Raw genomic sequence first — 18,500 nt, 5'->3', positions numbered from 1 at the left:
AGTTCCCACTGGGGGTGATGCAGCAACTTGTATCTGACATCATCTTTAAACGGATGGACAATGAGAGAAGCAGGAACACCGAGATTTAAATGTGATGGGTTTGTTTGTCTGAAATGGGAAATTGACAGATTTCTTCTCAGCGGGAGGAAAGTCAATATTTTGTTGAATCCTGGAATTAATAAGTTTTACTCTGTCTCTAACCCAGGGTGTATTTGAGATGGGAGCACTGGTTGTATCAGACTTGGGGCCGAGACCTGTAGAAATCCGGGTCTCATTGAACAGATCTAATATCAGCAAAGTGGAAGCTCCATTAATTAAGCGGCTGTGCAATTAAATCACAATTAGAGGAAAAAACCTTTATTATTTTTATTTTAGTTCAAAATGCAATAGATAGATTCTCATTGACATGAATTAACGGTGTCCATCAGAGCGAGGGAAATGTTCACAAAGCTGGGTTTACCGCTGGATTTATCAACCGTTCTGTTGATGATCTTCAAGGGGATGGCTTCATGTCCCACCACACAGGAGTAAGAAGCGCCGCTGGCCCACTCCTCCGCTGCAATGGATAACAGGCTGTACATGAAGAAGGAGCTATTGCCGTTCTCCGCCATCACCTCGGTGTTCTTGTAGTTCCCGGGATTCACCGGCTTGTCATTGACGGTCCACTTGACGAAGATCTCTCGGGGGGAGAAACCTCTCACTAAGCAGCTGAGGGAGACGAATTTCTGAGCGGAGACGTCTTCAGCCGAGGGCAGGAGGACAGAGACGGACGGTTCCCGCGGATTGGGATCTGCAGAAAATGTACAATAAATGTCAATAAAATGGGGAATTCTGGAGACAATGGAAACGCAGGTCAGATGTGAGAGAATTGTGTTTTGTGTTGGATTTTAAAGGTTTCCATTTCCCAGTTTGGGATCTGTCCGGTTTCCCAGCTCGGAGCTGAGGTGGACACAAGTCTTTACCCTGAGTATTTATGGATGTTGGATTCGAAAGTTTCAGAAAGTGTACAGCAGGGAAACAGGCCATTCGGCCCACCTGTTCTGTGCTGGTGTATAAGCTCCACACCAGGCTCCTCCCACCTTATCCCAAGAGGATTGGGAAACTGCCAATGTAACTCCCTTATTCAAAAGGGAGGGAGTCAAAAACAGGAAACTATAGGCCAGTGACCTTAACATCTGTCAGTGGGAAACGGTTCGAGTCCATTATAACGGATCCAATAGCTGAGCATTTAGAAATACACAATATAATCAACAGAGTCAGCGCGGCCTCTTGAAGGGTAAATCATGCCTGACAAATTTATTGCCCTTATTTGAGGTGATAACGAGAAGGCGAGAGAGAGGGGAGCCAGTAGATGTAATATACATGAATTTCAAAACTGTGTTTAATAAATGAATGTTCTATTCCCACGTTTGCAGATGACAAAAAATTGGTAGAAAGGCAAGTGGTGAGGATTACAGAAAATCCACAGAGGGACAGAGAATGTGAGGTTATACATTTGGTAGAGGAGGAACATAACGGAATATTATTTAGATGGAGAAAGCTGAAGTAACGGGGGAATTGGGGGTCCTCGTGCAGAAACCACACAAAGCAAGTTCTGCAGGTAATATGGAGACAAATTGAATGTTGACATTTATTTCAAAGGGAATAGAATATAAACATGGGGAAGTCTGGCTAAAACTATACAAGGCACTAGTTAGTCTACACCTGGTATACTTTGAATCGTTTTGGTGCCCTTATCTAAGGAAGGCAGATTGGTTTTGAAGGCAGTCCAGAGAAGGATCACGAGGTTGATCGCGAATATGGAGGGATTTTCTTATGGGGAGAGGTTAAGTAGGCTGGGTTGTACTTATTGGAGTTTAGAGGAATGAAGGCGACCTAATTGAGACATGAAAGATTCTCAGGGAGCTCCTTAGGATAGACGCTGAGTGGTTGTTTTCCCTTGTGGGAGCGTCTAGGACCAGAGCGCAGGGTCACAATGTAAGGGTTCACCGATTTAACACAGAGATGAGGTGGAATTTCCTCTCTCAGAGGGGAGTGAAGCTGTGGAATTATTTAACGCAGGGGGCTGTAGATTCTGGGTTGTTCAGTATGTTCAAGGTTGAGGGAGACATACTTTAAATCAGTGAACGCATCAAGTGATATGGGGATAAGTCGGGAAAGAGGAATTGAAGGTTATCACATCAGATCAGTCATGACCTCACTGCCGGCTGGACCGGTGTTGATGGGCCCAATGGCCTACGTCTGCTCCTAAGTCTTGTGGTCTATGGTCTCGCTCCATCTAAACCCAATATCACTGTTGGGTTTCATTGTTCATTCATCTGCATATCAATTTCCCCCTTAAACTCTAAACGCCCAGAGTATTTAGATAGTGGAATTACCAATCAGAATGGACCATAAATACAGTGAATGGTAAATACTGACCGCTGCACTGACACTAGAAATAGACACAATGACTCACTTACTGCTTCAGTCTCACCGCTCACCTATTTTTTTGTGGATTGAAATTCTTAAAGGAGTTGGCAGGTCCTGGTGGCTCGCCACACAGTCAAACACAGCCCCACTCAGCCAGGCTTGTGTCGAGATGTTTAATTTGCTGACCACGCTCTCAGTATCTGCCCCAGGCTGCTCGGCAATCTCTGATTTCAGCGGCTTCTTCGCTTCACTCCAGGACACACTGACTCCATAAGGAGCATTCGAAATGACGCAGGTTAAGGTTACGGTCGCCTCCAGTAAGACCTGTTCTATTGGTGGTGGCAGTATTGTTACTGAGGCATCAGTGCAAAGGGAAGGATCTGCGAATGAAAAAAGTGGAAATCAACCCAAGTTTGATCTTCAGAATCAGGACAGCAGTATTCAGCCTGAACTCTAAATGGGAATATATCAACTTCGAAACATCAACCTCTAAATAATCAGCTTCGAAACATCAACCTCTAAATAATCAACTTCGAAACATCAACCTCTAAAGACCGCCTTTAATCTTCTTTACGCAATGGAAAATCAGTTTGGTTTGTGAAAACTATTCTCATTGTGAAATACAGTCAGTCCCGATATCATTCTAATGAATCAGTATTTCAGCATTCCCAATACAAATATTCCATTCCTGATCTCAGGAACGAAGTACTGGCGGCTGATCCATAAATAGGTTGGATGAACTTACCAACACTTTCCCCCGGAGCTGTTATCAGTTAAGTGTTTGAGACACCCACTGACTCTCAAATATAATCAGCTGTCTCAGGATAAAGCTGGTATCAAGTCCACCAGGGGCTGGTTTAGCACAGGGCTAAATCGCTGGCTTTTAGAGCAGACCAAGGCAGGCCACCAGCGCGGGTCCAATTCCCATACCAGCCTCCCCGAACAGGCGCCGGAATGTGGCGACTAGGGGCCTTTCACAGTAACTTCATTTGAAGCCTACTTGTGACAATAAGAGATTTTCATTTCATTCATTCACCTCACTCACTAAATGACTTCAAATTATAGGGATACATTTATTTCTATATTCATAAAATCGTGAATGATAAGCAACCCTCATGCAGCTCTTACATCAGAATGAAACACAAACTACATGGCAGTAAATTAGAAGTTGTTCTGTGCTTTGTACTAACTTCAATAAATTCCTGATTTGGATTAACTTCAGAGTGCAGATTTATTGTTTCCTCTGTTTGTGTCTCTTACCAGACGCGGTGATGTTTTGACTTTGGGCGACTCCTTGATGAGTGACCTGGCAGGTATAGACCGCTTTGCTGAACCATTCCCCAGCGGAGACTATCAGCCGACTGCTCGCCGAGAAGTTCCCGTTCACTTCACAGGGGGGCGAGGTGATAAATCCTGAACCCATGGGTTGTCCATTCTTCAGCCACTTCACCGTCATTGACTTTGGCTGGAAATCGTTGATTGAACAGACCATGGTTGCAAATTTCTTGCTTGAGATTTCTTCATTGCAACTCACGGTGAGGAGAACATTTGGTGTGTTGACAGGTGGAGGGCCTTCAAGAAACACAAGTTAGACATTTCTTGAAGAAGATGTTGTAACGAATAACATGACTAATTATATTTGAACAGTTTCTCTGTGGTCACTATTTCTCGCAGGAATCAGAACTATGCAGAGAACCAGAAATGTGTGATGACCAAAGATGTAAATAAAGCAATCAAAGCGTCTGTTTCTCACAGATTCCACAACACTTACATTTCATTCCAATGCTCTTGTCTGAGCCGCTGTGTCGAACCTCACAGCTGATGTTGCTGCATGCTCCCTCTGATTCGTTGATGGTTAACTGGCTGCTCAGGGTGTAGGTTCCCTTCTTGTTTCTTACTGACGGGTATTTCTTAACTCCAGTGGTGATCAGCTGCCCATCTTTCTTCCAGGTAAGGCTGGTGATTTCTGGGGAGTAGTCCATCGCCAAACAGCCGAAGGTCACGGAGTTGTCGCTGTTGTGTTGCTGACAGGAGGAGACCAGGCTGTAGAGAGTGGGCGGAGACGGTGTTGCTGGGAGAGAATGGCCCGTTCAACAAGTTAGACTCTGTTATTTGTGATCTATAAGTTACCAAGCACATCAAAATGTGACGATACATTTATCCTAACATTTTCTCATTAACTGTTACATCCATATTTCAGCGTCTATTAGTTCTATGATTTGAGAATCACCATCTCTTTGCCCCCTCATTAGAAACTCGCATCCCTTTCTCCGTTTCTAACACAGACAAAAAATAACATTTGATGCCGCCTGAATGATGTAACTGTCATTGGATTGAAGGAGAGGAGCAGAGAGTTTCCCCCATTATTTCAGCCACCATGTAAAATAAAATAGAAATGTCGTCATAGTCCCGGAGACTGTCCTTTCCTTCTGAGAGCTGACTGGTGGTGATTTAACCTGAGGGTCACCACACCTCAGGCGAGGGGCAAGGTTGAGAATGGGGGTCTTTATGAATAACCTCAGCCGGTACAGCAATTGAACCCACGCTGTTAGGATCGCTCTTCATCACAAACCAGCCATCCAGCTAACTGAGCTGTGTACGTCACAATACAGCTAACTGAGCTGTGTACGTCACAATACAGCTAACTGAGCTGTGGACGGCACAATCCAGCTAACTGAGCTGTGTACATCACAATGCAGCTATCTGAGCTGTGTACGTCACAATCCAGCTAACTGAGCTGTGTACGTCACAATCCAGCTATCTGAGCTGTCGACGTCGCAATCCAGCTAACTGAGCTGTGTACGTCACAATCCAGCTAACTGAGCTGTGTACGACACACTCCAGCTAACTGAGCTGTGAACGTCACAATCCAGCTCACTGAGCTGTGTACGTCACAATCCAGCTAACTGAGCTGTGTACGTCACAATCCAGCTAACTGAGCTGTGGACGTCACAATCCAGCTAACTGAGCTGTGTACGTCACAATCCAGCTAACTGAGCTGTGTACGTCACAATCCAGCTAACTGAGCTGTGTACATCACAATGCAGCTATCTGAGCTGTGTACGTCACAATCCAGCTAACTGAGCTGTGAACGTCACAATCCAGCTCACTGAGCTGTGTACGTCACAATCCAGCTAACTGAGCTGTGTACGTCACAATCCAGCTAACTGAGCTGTGTACGTCACAATCCAGCTAACTGAGCTGTGTACATCACAATGCAGCTAACTGAGCTGTGTACGTCACAATCCAGCTCACTGAGCTGTGTACGTCACAATCCAGCTATCTGAGCTGTCGATGTCACAATCCAGCTAACTGAGCTGTGTACATCACAATCCAGCTAACTGAGCTGTGTACGTCACAATCCAGCTAACTGAGCTGTGTACATCACAATCCAGCTAACTGAGCTGTGAACGTCACAATCCAGCTAACTGAGCTGTGTACATCACAATGCAGCTATCTGAGCTGTGTACGTCACAATCCAGCTAACTGAGCTGTGTACGTCACACTCCAGCTATCTGAGCTGTCGATGTCACAATCCAGCTAACTGAGCTGTGTACGTCACAATCCAGCTATCTGAGCTGTCGATGTCACAATCCAGCTAACTGAGCTGTGTACGTCACAATCCAGCTAACTGAGCTGTGAACGTCCCAATCCAGCTCACTGAGCTGTGTACGTCACAATCCAGCTAACTGAGCTGTGTACGTCACAATCCAGCTAACTGAGCTGTGTACGTCACAATCCAGCTAACTGAGCTGTGTACGTCACAATCCAGCTAACTGAGCTGTGTACATCACAATGCAGCTATCTCAGCTGTGTACGTCACAATCCAGCTAACTGAGCTGTGTACGTCACAATCCAGCTAACTGAGCTGTGTACATCACAATGCAGCTATCTGAGCTGTGTACGTCACAATCCAGCTCACTGAGCTGTGTACGTCACAATCCAGCTAACTGAGCTGTGTACGTCACAATCCAGCTAACTGAGCTGTGTACGTCACAATCCAGCTAACTGAGCTGTGTACATCACAATGCAGCTATCTGAGCTGTGTACGTCACAATCCAGCTCACTGAGCTGTGTACGTCACAATCCAGCTAACTGAGCTGTGTACGTCACAATCCAGCTAACTGAGCTGTGTACGTCACAATCCAGCTATCTGAGCTGTCGATGTCACAATCCAGCTAACTGAGCTGTGTACGTCACAATCCAGGTATCTGAGCTGTCGATGTCACAATCCAGCTAACTGAGCTGTGTACATCACAATCCAGCTAACTGAGCTGTGTACGTCACAATCCAGCTAACTGAGCTGTGTACATCACAATCCAGCTAACTGAGCTGTGGACGTCACAATCCAGCTAACTGAGCTGTGTACATCACAATGCAGCTATCTGAGCTGTGTACGTCACAATCCAGCTAACTGAGCTGTGTACGTCACAATCCAGCTATCTGAGCTGTCGATGTCACAATCCAGCTAACTGAGCTGTGTACGTCACAATCCAGCTATCTGAGCTGTCGATGTCACAATCCAGCTAACTGAGCTGTGTACGTCACAATCCAGCTAACTGAGCTGTGAACGTCACAATCCAGCTCACTGAGCTGTGTACGTCACAATCCAGCTAACTGAGCTGTGTACGTCACAATCCAGCTAACTGAGCTGTGTACGTCACAATCCAGCTAACTGAGCTGTGTACATCACAATGCAGCTAACTGAGCTGTGTACGTCACAATCCAGCTCACTGAGCTGTGTACGTCACAACCAGCTATCTGAGCTGTCGATGTCACAATCCAGCTAACTGAGCTGTGTACATCACAATCCAGCTAACTGAGCTGTGTACGTCACAATCCAGATAACTGAGCTGTGTACATCACAATCCAGCTAACTGAGCTGTGAACGTCACAATCCAGCTAACTGAGCTGTGTACATCACAATGCAGCTATCTGAGCTGTGTACGTCACAATCCAGCTAACTGAGCTGTGTACGTCACAATCCAGCTATCTGAGCTGTCGATGTCACAATCCAGCTAACTGTGCTGTGTACGTCACAATCCAGCTATCTGAGCTGTCGATGTCACAATCCAGCTAACTGAGCTGTGTACGTCACAATCCAGCTAACTGAGCTGTGAACGTCCCAATCCAGCTCACTGAGCTGTGTACGTCACAATCCAGCTAACTGAGCTGTGTACGTCACAATCCAGCTAACTGAGCTGTGTACGTCACAATCCAGCTAACTGAGCTGTGTACGTCACAATCCAGCTAACTGAGCTGTGCACATCACAATGCAGCTATCTCAGCTGTGTACGTCACAATCCAGCTAACTGAGCTGTGTACGTCACAATCCAGCTAACTGAGCTGTGTACATCACAATGCAGCTATCTGAGCTGTGTACGGCACAATCCAGCTAGCTGAGCTGTGTACGTCACAATCCAGCTATCTGAGCTGTCGATGTCACAATCCAGCTAACTGAGCTGTGTACGTCACAATCCAGCTCACTGAGCTGTGTACGTCACAATCCAGCTCACTGAGCTGTGTACGTCACAATCCAGCTAACTGAGCTCTGTACGGCACAATCCAGCTAGCTGAGCTGTGTACGTCACACTCCAGCTAACTGAGCTGTGTACGTCACAATCCAGCTAACTGAGCTGTGTACGTCACAATCCAGCTCACTGAGCTGTGTACGTCACAATCCAGCTCACTGAGCTGTGTACGTCACAATCCAGCTAACTGAGCTGTGTACGTCACAATCCAGCTAACTGAGCTGTGTACGTCACAATCCAGCTAACTGAGCTGTGTACATCACAATGCAGCTATCTGAGCTGTGTACGTCACAATCCAGCTCACTGAGCTGTGTACGTCACAATCCAGCTAACTGAGCTGTGTACGTCACAATCCAGCTAACTGAGCTGTGTACGTCACAATCCAGCTATCTGAGCTGTCGATGTCACAATCCAGCTAACTGAGCTGTGTACGTCACAATCCAGGTATCTGAGCTGTCGATGTCACAATCCAGCTAACTGAGCTGTGTACATCACAATCCAGCTAACTGAGCAGTGTACGTCACAATCCAGCTAACTGAGCTGAGTACATCACAATCCAGCTAACTGAGCTGTGGACGTCACAATCCAGCTAACTGAGCTGTGTACATCACAATGCAGCTATCTGAGCTGTGTACGTCACAATCCAGCTAACTGAGCTGTGTACGTCACAATCCAGCTATCTGAGCTGTCGATGTCACAATCCAGCTAACTGAGCTGTGTACGTCACAATCCAGCTATCTGAGCTGTCGATGTCACAATCCAGCTAACTGAGCTGTGTACGTCACAATACAGCTATCTGAGCTGTGTACATCACAATCCAGCTCACTGAGCTGTGTACGTCACAATACAGCTATCTGAGCTGTCGATGTCACAATCCAGCTAACTGAGCTGTGTACGTCACAATACAGCTATCTGAGCTGTGTACATCACAATCCAGCTCACTGAGCTGTGTACGTCACAATACAGCTATCTGAGCTGTGTACATCACAATCCAGCTCACTGAGCTGTGTACGTCACAATACAGCTATCTGAGCTGTCGATGTCACAATCCAGCTCACTGAGCTGTGTACGTCACAATACAGCTATCTGAGCTGTGTACATCACAATCCAGCTCACTGAGCTGTGTACATCACAATCCAGCTAACTGAGCTGTGTATTTCACAGTTAACAGCACTTCGTGATGGTTGGCACAGTGTTGGCACTGTTGCTTCACAGCGCCTGGATCCCAGCTTCAATTCCCAGCTGGGTCACTGCCTGTGCGGAGACAGCACGTGCTGCCCGTGTCTGCGTGGGTTTCCTCTGTGTGCTCCGGTTTCCTCCCACAGTCCAAAGATGTGCTGGGAAGCTGGATTGGACATTCTGAGTTCTCAGTGTACCCGAACGGGCGCCAGAATTTGGCGACTGGGGGGTTTTCTCAGTAACTTTATTGCAGCGTTAATGTAAGCCAACTTGTGACAATAATAGGGATTATAAAGAAATTGTCTCTTTATTTCTATCATTGCAGTTTGGGAAATTCCCTGTTTTGAAGCTGCCTGATGCCCCCTCCTCTCTCCACCTCACTGCCAACCACGCCCAAAGCTTTGCTTCAAAATTGCCTTCGGAATGCACACTCACGTAATTTCAATAAAACTGTAAATTTGAGTAATAATAACTTTCACTAATTTTAGGATCATGCACATTAACAGCAGGAGGCGGCCATTCGGCCCGTCGACTCTTCTCCCCCATTCAATAAGCTCCTGGCTGTGCTGATTGTGGTGTTAACTCCACATTCCGCCTGTCACTGAGACCGGACTGTCTGTAATCCCCCCGCCCCGCGCTCCCTGTGCGTTCCCCATCTCTCTGCGGTTCCCGCTGGTCTCTGCACCATTCTCCTGGTCCCTTCGCTTTCTGTCAGATTTATGCCATTTTTCATGGTTTGTTTTGTTTTCCTTCGCATCTCTGCGCTTTTCCTCGACTCTGCGCTTTCCTCCGGCTCTCTGTGTTCACGTGCTCTGCACTTTTCCCGGTTCCTTGAGGTTTTTCCCTGTTCCTGGCGCTTTCTGCGAGCTCTTTGCACTTTTCGCCATCACTCTGCCCCTCAACCCGATTCTTATCACTTATTGTCCACTCCACGGACTTTCGTCCGGATATCTACGGCTTCCATTGGCTCTCTGCACTTCCCCCGGTTTTCTGCACCTTCCAAGGCTCGCTGCACATTCCTTGCTCTCTCCCCTTTCTTCCAACTCGCTGTTCTTCTGTACGGCTTTCTGTGCGTTCCACTGCATCTCTACCGTTTCCCCCGGATCTTTGTGCTTCGCCCCAACTCTGCCTTTTCACTGCCTCGTTGGTCTTTCTCCCAGATCCAGCGTTTTCCAGCGGCTCCCGCCACTCCCGTGTCATGGAGCCACATTGGGGCGCCACGCTCCAATTCTCTCTTCCTCTCTCGTTGCAGACACTCACTTACCGAAACCTGACCGTGATTGAGAGTGGATGAGTGAGTAACTGAGTGAGGGTAGGAGAGTGAGTGTGGGTGAGTCAGTAACTGAGTGAGGGTAGGAGAGTGAGTGCGGGTGAGTGAGTAACTGAGTGAGGGTAGGAGAGTGAGTGTGGGTGAGTCAGTAACTGAGTGAGGGTAGGAGAGTGAGTGCGGGTGAGTGAGTAACTGAGTGACGATAGGAGAGTGAGTGTGGGTGAGTGAGTAACTGAGTGAGGGTAGGAGAGTGAGTGTGGGTGAGTGAGTAACTGAGTGACGATAGGAGAGTGAGTGTGGATGAGTGAGTAACTGAGTGAGGGTAGGAAAGTGAGTGTGGGTGAGTGAGTAACTGAGTGAGGGTAGGAGAGTCAGTGTGGGTGAGTGAGTAACTGAGTGAGGCTAGGAGAGTGAGTGCGGGTGAGTGAGTAACTGAGTGAGGGTAGGAGAGTGAGTGTGGGTGAGTGAGTAACTGAGTGACGATAGGAGAGTGAGTGTGGATGAGTGAGTAACTGAGTGAGGGTAGGAAAGTGAGTGTGGGTGAGTGAGTAACTGAGTGAGGGTAGGAGAGTCAGTGTGGGTGAGTGAGTAACTGAGTGAGGCTAGGAGAGTGAGTGCGGGTGAGTGAGTAACTGAGTGAGGGTAGGAGAGTGAGAGTGGATGAGTGAGTAACTGAGTGAGGGTAGGAGAGTGAGTGTGGGTGAGTGAGTAACTGAGTGAGGGTAGGAGAGTGAGTGTGGGTGAGTGATTAACTGAGTGAGGGTAGGAGAGTGAGTGTGGGTGAGTGCGTAACTGAGTGACGATAGGAGAGTGAGTGTGGATGAGTGAGTAACTGAGTGAGGGTAGGAGAGTGAGTGTGGGTGAGTCAGTAACTGAGTGAGGGTAGGAGAGTGAGTGCGGGTGAGTGAGTAACTGAGTGACGATAGGAGAGTGAGTGTGGATGAGTGAGTAACTGAGTGAGGGTAGGAAAGTGAGTGTGGGTGAGTGAGTAACTGAGTGAGGGTAGGAGAGTGAGTGTGGATGAGTGAGTAACTGAGTGACGATAGGAGAGTGAGTGTGGGTGAGTGAGTAACTGAGTGAGGGTAGGAGAGTGAGTGCGGGTGAGTGAGTAACTGAGTGAGGGTAGGAGAGTGAGTGTGGGTGAGTGAGTAACTGAGTGACGATAGGAGAGTGAGTGTGGATGAGTGAGTAACTGAGTGAGGGTAGGAAAGTGAGTGTGGGTGAGTGAGTAACTGAGTGAGGGTAGGAGAGTCAGTGTGGGTGAGTGAGTAACTGAGTGAGGCTAGGAGAGTGAGTGCGGGTGAGTGAGTAACTGAGTGAGGGTAGGAGAGTGAGTGTGGGTGAGTGAGTAACTGAGTGACGATAGGAGAGTGAGTGTGGATGAGTGAGTAACTGAGTGAGGGTAGGAAAGTGAGTGTGGGTGAGTGAGTAACTGAGTGAGGGTAGGAGAGTGAGTGCGGATGAGTAACTGAGTGAGGCTAGGAGAGTGAGTGCGGGTGAGTGAGTAACTGAGTGAGGGTAGGAGAGTGAGAGTGGATGAGTGAGTAACTGAGTGAGGGTAGGAGAGTGAGTGTGGGTGAGTCAGTAACTGAGTGAGGGTAGGAGAGTGAGTGCGGGTGAGTGAGTAACTGAGTGACGATAGGAGAGTGAGTGTGGATGAGTGAGTAACTGAGTGAGGGTAGGAAAGTGAGTGTGGGTGAGTGAGTAACTGAGTGAGGGTAGGAGAGTCAGTGTGGATGAGTGAGTAACTGAGTGAGGGTAGGAAAGTGAGTGTGGGTGAGTGAGTAACTGAGTGAGGGTAGGAGAGTGAGTGCGGGTGAGTGAGTAACTGAGTGAGGGTAGGAGAGTGAGTGTGGGTGAGTGAGTAACTGAGTGACGATAGGAGAGTGAGTGTGGATGAGTGAGTAACTGAGTGAGGGTAGGAAAGTGAGTGTGGGTGAGTGAGTAACTGAGTGAGGGTAGGAGAGTGAGTGCGGGTGAGTGAGTAACTGAGTGACGATAGGAGGGTGAGTGAGTAACTGAGTGAGGATAGGAGAGTGAGTGCGGGTGAGTGAGTAACTGAGTGAGGGTAGGAGAGTGAGTGTGGGTGAGTGAGTAACTGAGTGAGGATAGGAGAGTGAGTGCGGGTGAGTGAGTAACTGAGTGAGGGTAGGAGAGTGAGTGTGGGCGAGTGAGTAACTGAGTGAGGGTAGGAGAGTGAGTGTGGGTGAGTGAGTAACTGAGTGACGATAGGAGAGTGAGTGTGGGTGAGTGAGTAACTGAGTGAGGGTAGGAGAGTGAGTGTGGGTGAGTGAGTAACTGAGTGAGGGTAGGAGAGTGAGTGTGGGTGAGTGAGCAACTGAGTGAGGGTAGGAGAGTGAGTGTGGGTGAGTAACTGAGTGACGGTAGGAGAGTGAGTGTGGGTGAGTGAGTAACTGAGTGTGGGTAGGAGAGTGAGTGCGGTTGAGTGAGGAACTGAGTGAGGGGAGGAGAGTGAGTGTGGGTGAGTGAGTAACTGAGTGAGGGTAGGAGCGTGAGTGTGGGTGAGTGAGCAACTGAGTGAGGGTAGGAGGGTGAGTGCGGGTGAGTGCGTAACTGAGTGAGGGTAGGAGAGTGAGTGTGGGTGAGTGAGTAACTGAGTGAGGGTAGGAGAGTGAGTGCGGGTAGGTGAGTAACTGAGTGAGGGTAGGAGAGTGAATGTGGGTGAGTGAGTAACTGAATGAGGGTATGAGAGTGAGTGTGGGTGAGTGAGTAACTGAGTGAGGCTAGGAGAGTGAGTGTGGGTGAGTGAGTAACTGAGTGAGGGTAGGAGAGTGAGTGAGGGTGAGTGAGTAAGTGAGTGAGGGTAGGAGAGTGAGTGCGGGTGAGTGAGTAATTGAGTGAGGGTAGGAGAGTAAATGCGGGTGAGTGAGTAACTGAGTGAGGGTAGGAGAGTGTGTGCGAGTGAGTCAGTAACTGAGTGAGGGTCGGAGAGTGAGTGCGGGTGAGTGAGTAACTGAGTGAGGGTAGAAGAGTGAGTGCGGGTGAGTGAGTAACTGAGTGAGGGTAGGAGAGTGAGTGCGGGTGAGTGAGTAACTGAGTGAGGGTAGGAGAGTGAGTGCGGGTGAGTGAGTAACTGAGTGAGGGTAGGAGAGTGAGTGCGGGTGAGTGAGTAACTGAGTGAGGGTAGGAGAGCGAGTGCGGGTGAGTGAGTAACTGAGTGAGGGTAGGAGAGTGAGTGCGGATGAGTAACTGAGTGAGGGTAGGAGAGTGAGTGCGGGTGAGTGAGTAACTGAGTGAGGGTAGTAGAGTGAGTGCGTGTGAGTAACTCAGTGAGGGTAGGAGAGTGAGTGCGGGTGAGTGAGTAACTGAGTGAGGGTAGGAGAGTGAGTGCGGATGAGTAACTGAGTGAGGGTAGGAGAGTGAGTGCAGGGGAGTGAGTAACTGAGTGAGGGTAGGAGAGTGAGTGCGGATGAGTAACTGAGTGAGGGTAGGAGAGTGAGTGCAGGGGAGTGAGTAACTGAGTGAGGGTAGTAGAGTGAGTGCGGGTGAGTGAGTAACTGAGTGAGGGTAGGAGAGTGAGAGCGGGTGAGTGAGTAACTGAGTGAGGGTAGGAGAGTGAGTGTGGGTGAGTGAGGAACTGAGTGAGGGTGGGAGAATGAGTGCGTGTGAGTAAGTAACTAAATGAGGGTAGGAGAGTGAGTGCAGGTCAGTGAGTAACTGAGTGAGGGTAGGAGAGTGAGTGTGGGTGAATGAGTAACTGAGTGAGGGTAGGAGAGTGAGTGCGGTTGAGTGAGTAACTGAGTGATGGTAGGAGAGTTAGTGTGGGTGAGTGAGTAACTGAGTGAGGGGAGGAGAGTGAGTGCGGGTGAGTGAGTAACTGAGTGAGGGTAGGAGAGTGAGTGTGGTTGAGTGAGTAACTGAGTGAGGGTAGGAGAGTGAGTGCGGGTGAGTGATTAACTGAGTGAGGGTAGGAGAGTGAGTGTGGGTGAGTCAGTAACTGAGTGAGGGTAGGAGAGTGAGTGTGGGTGAGTGAGTAACTGAGTGAGGGTAGGAGAGTGAGTGCGGGTGAGTGATTAACTGAGTGAGGGTAGGAGAGTGAGTGTGGGTGAGTCAGTAACTGAGTGAGGGTAGGAGAGTGAGTGTGGGTGAGTGAGTAACTGAGTGAGGGTAGGAGAGTGAGTGTGGGTGAGCAAGTGAGGGTGTGTGAGTGAGGGTGTGTGAGTGAGGGTGTGTGAGTGAGGGTGTGTGAGTGAGGGTGTGTGAGTGAGGGTGTGTGAGTGAGGGTGTGTGAGTGAGGGTGTGTGAGTGAGGGTGTGTGAGTGAGCTGTGTGAGTGAGGGTGTGTGTGAGTGAGGGTGAGTGAGTGAGGGTGAGTGAGGGTGTGTGAGTGAGGGTGTGTGAGTGAGGGTGTGTGAGTGAGGGTGTGTGAGTGAGGGTGTGTGAGTGAGGGTGTGTGAGTGTGTGTGAGTGAGTGAGGGTGTGTGAGTGAGGGTGTGTGAGTGAGGGTGTGTGAGTGGGGGTGTGTGCGTGAGGGTGTGTGAGTGAGGGTGTGTGAGTGAGGGTGTGTGAGTGAGCTGTGTGAGTGAGTGTGTGTGAGTGAGGGTGTGTGAGTGAGGGTGTGTGATTGAGGGTGTGTGAGTGAGGGTGTGTGAGTGAGGGTGTGTGAGTGAGGGTGTGTGAGTGAGCTGTGTGAGTGAGGGTGTGTGAGAGAGGGTGTGTGTGTGAGGGTGTGTGAGTGAGGGTGTGTGAGTGAGGGTGCGTGAGTGAGGGTGCGTGAGTGAGGGTGCGTGAGTGAGGGTGCGTGAGTGAGGGTGCGTGAGTGAGGGAGTGTGAGTGAGGGAGTGTGAGTGAGGGTGTGTGAGTGAGGGTATGTGAGTGAGTGTGTGTGAGTGAGGGTGTGTGAGTGAGGGTGAGTGAGTGAGTAACTGAGTGAGGGTAGGAGAGTGAGTGCGGGTGAGTGATTAACTGAGTGAGGGTAGGAGAGTGAGTGTGGGTGAGTCAGTAACTGAGTGAGGGTAGGAGAGTGAGTGTGGGTGAGTGAGTAACTGAGTGAGGGTAGGAGAGTGAGTGCGGGTGAGTGATTAACTGAGTGAGGGTAGGAGAGTGAGTGTGGGTGAGTCAGTAACTGAGTGAGGGTAGGAGAGTGAGTGCGGGTGAGTGAGTAATTGAGTGAGGGTAGGAGAGTAAATGCGGGTGAGTGAGTAACTGAGTGAGGGTAGGAGAGTGTGTGCGAGTGAGTCAGTAACTGAGTGAGGGTCGGAGAGTGAGTGCGGGTGAGTGAATAACTGAGTGAGGGTAGAAGAGTGAGTGCGGGTGAGTGAGTAACTGAGTGAGGGTAGGAGAGTGAGTGCGGGTGAGTGAGTAACTGAGTGAGGGTAGGAGAGTGAGTGCAGGTGAGTGAGTAACTGAGTGAGGGTAGGAGAGTGAGTGCGGGTGAGTGAGTAACTGAGTGAGGGTAGGAGAGCGAGTGCGGGTGAGTGAGTAACTGAGTGAGGGTAGGAGAGTGAGTGCGGATGAGTAACTGAGTGAGGGTAGGAGAGTGAGTGCGGGTGAGTGAGTAACTGAGTGAGGGTAGTAGAGTGAGTGCGTGTGAGTAACTCAGTGAGGGTAGGAGAGTGAGTGCAGGGGAGTGAGTAACTGAGTGAGGGTAGGAGAGTGAGTGCGGATGAGTAACTGAGTGAGGGTAGGAGAGTGAGTGCAGGGGAGTGAGTAACTGAGTGAGGGTAGTAGAGTGAGTGCGGGTGAGTGAGTAACTGAGTGAGGGTAGGAGAGTGAGAGCGGGTGAGTGAGTAACTGAGTGAGGGTAGGAGAGTGAGTGTGGGTGAGTGAGGAACTGAGTGAGGGTGGGAGAATGAGTGCGTGTGAGTAAGTAACTAAATGAGGGTAGGAGAGTGAGTGCAGGTCAGTGAGTAACTGAGTGAGGGTAGGAGAGTGAGTGTGGGTGAATGAGTAACTGAGTGAGGGTAGGAGAGTGAGTGCGGTTGAGTGAGTAACTGAGTGATGGTAGGAGAGTTAGTGTGGGTGAGTGAGTAACTGCGTGAGGGGAGGAGAGTGAGTGCGGGTGAGTGAGTAACTGAGTGAGGGTAGGAGAGTGAGTGTGGTTGAGTGAGTAACTGAGTGAGGGTAGGAGAATGAGTGTGGGTGAGTGATTAACTGAGTGAGGGTAGGAGAGTGAGTGTGGGTGAGTCAGTAACTGAGTGAGGGTAGGAGAGTGAGTGTGGGTGAGTGAGTAACTGAGTGAGGGTAGGAGAGTGAGTGCGGGTGAGTGATTAACTGAGTGAGGGTAGGAGAGTGAGTGTGGGTGAGTCAGTAACTGAGTGAGGGTAGGAGAGTGAGTGTGGGTGAGCGAGTGAGGGTGTGTGAGTGAGGGTGTGTGAGTGAGGGTGTGTGAGTGAGGGTGTGTGAGTGAGGGTGTGTGAGTGAGGGTGTGTGAGTGAGGGTGTGTGAGTGAGGGTGTGTGAGTGAGGGTGTGTGAGTGAGCTGTGTGAGTGAGGGTGTGTGTGAGTGTGGGTGAGTGAGTGAGGGTGAGTGAGTGAGGGTGTGTGAGTGAGGGTGTGTGAGTGAGGGTGTGTGAGTGAGGGTGTGTGAGTGAGGGTGTGTGAGTGAGGGTGTGTGAGTGAGGGTGTGTGAGTGTGTGTGAGTGAGTGAGGGTGTGTGAGTGAGGGTGTGTGAGTGAGGGTGTGTGAGTGGGGGTGTGTGAGTGAGGGTGTGTGAGTGAGGGTGTGTGAGTGAGGGTGTGTGAGTGAGCTGTGTGAGTGAGTGTGTGTGAGTGAGGGTGTGTGAGTGAGAGTGTGTGAGTGAGGGTGTGTGAGTGAGTGAGGGTGTGTGAGTGAGGGTGTGTGATTGAGGGTGTGTGAGTGAGGGTGTGTGAGTGAGCTGTGTGAGTGAGGGTGTGTGAGAGAGGGTATGTGAGTGAGGGTGAGTGAGCGAGGGTGTGTGAGTGAGGGTGAGTGAGTGAGGGAATGTGAGTGAGGGTATGTGAGTGAGGGTATGTGAGTGAGGGTATGTGAGTGAGGGTGTGTGAGTGAGGGTGTGTGAGTGAGGGTGTGTGAGTGAGGGTGAGTGAGTGAGGGTGTGTGAGTGAGGGTGTGTGAGTGAGGCTGTGTGAGTGAGGGCGAATGAATGTGGGTGGGTGAATGAGTGAGATCTATGTGAGTGTGTGTGAGAGGGTGTGTGAGAGGGTGTTTGAGTGTCGGTCTGTTTGTGAGGGTGTGTGAGGGAGGGAGTGTGAGTGAGGGTGTGTGAGTGAGCGTGTGTGAGTGAGGGTGTATGTGAGTGAGGGTGTGTGAGTGAGGGTGTGTGTGTGAGGGTGTGTGAGTGAGGGTGTGTGAGAGGGTGTGTGAGTGAGGTTATGTGAGTGAGGGTGAGTGAGTGAGGGATGTGGGTGAGGGTGTGTGAGTGAGGGTGTGAGAGTGAGGGTGTGTGAGTGAGGTTATGTGAGTGAGGGTGAGTGAGTGAGGGTGTGTGGGTGAGGGTGTGTGAGTGAGGGTGTGTGAGTGAGGGTGTGTGAGTGAGGGTGTGTGAGTGAGGTTATGAGAGTGAGGGTGAGTGAGTGAGGGTGTGTGGGTGAGGGTGTGTGAGTGAGGGTGAGTGACTGAGGTTGTGTGAGTAAGGGTGTGTGAGTGAGGGTGTGTGAGTGAGTTTATGTGAGTGAGGGTGTGTGAGTGAGGGTGTGAGAGTGAGGGTGTATGAGTGAGGGTGAGTGAGTGAGGGTGTGTGGGTGAGGGTGTGTGAGTGAGGGTGTGTGAGTGAGGGTGTGTGAGTGAGGGTGTGTGAGTGAGGGTGTGTGAGAGGTTGTGAAGTGAGGGTATGTGAGTGAGGGTGAGTGAGTGAGGGTGTGTGAGTGAGGGTGTGTGCGTGAGGGTGTGTGAGTGAGGGTGTGTGAGTGAGGGTGTGAGTGAGGGTGTGTGAGGGAGGGTGTGAGAGTGAGGGTGTGTGAGAGGTTGTGTGAGAGAGGGTATGTGAGTGAGGGTGAGTGAGTGAGGGTGTGTGAGTGAGGGTGTGTGCGTGAGGGTGTGTGAGTGAGGGTGTGTGAGTGAGGGTGTGTGGGTGAGGGTTATGTGAGAGGGTGTGTGAGAGGGTGTGTGAGTGAGGGTGTGTGAGAGGGTGTGTGAGTGAGTGAGGGTGTTTGAGTGTCGGCCTGTTTGT

At 49.8% G+C, this 18,500-nt stretch overlaps 1 gene segment (V, D, J or C); it reads right to left on the bottom strand.

The window, feature by feature from the left end:
* Positions 1–391: 391 nt before the first annotated feature.
* Positions 392–18,500, bottom strand: part of LOC140418597 (Ig heavy chain C region-like) — a 57,879-nt gene continuing 39,770 nt past the window's right edge. Inside the window, 4 exon segments of the C gene segment in view lie at positions 392–790; positions 2,484–2,792; positions 3,673–3,984; positions 4,184–4,483. Coding sequence covers positions 399–790; positions 2,484–2,792; positions 3,673–3,984; positions 4,184–4,483 — 1,313 coding nt within the window.

Source organism: Scyliorhinus torazame, chromosome 5 (assembly GCF_047496885.1).
Source record: "Scyliorhinus torazame isolate Kashiwa2021f chromosome 5, sScyTor2.1, whole genome shotgun sequence".
Classification (NCBI taxonomy): Eukaryota; Metazoa; Chordata; class Chondrichthyes; order Carcharhiniformes; family Scyliorhinidae; genus Scyliorhinus; species Scyliorhinus torazame.
The sequence above is the reverse complement of the archived record's forward strand: the minus strand, read 5'-3'. Positions and strand labels throughout refer to the sequence as shown.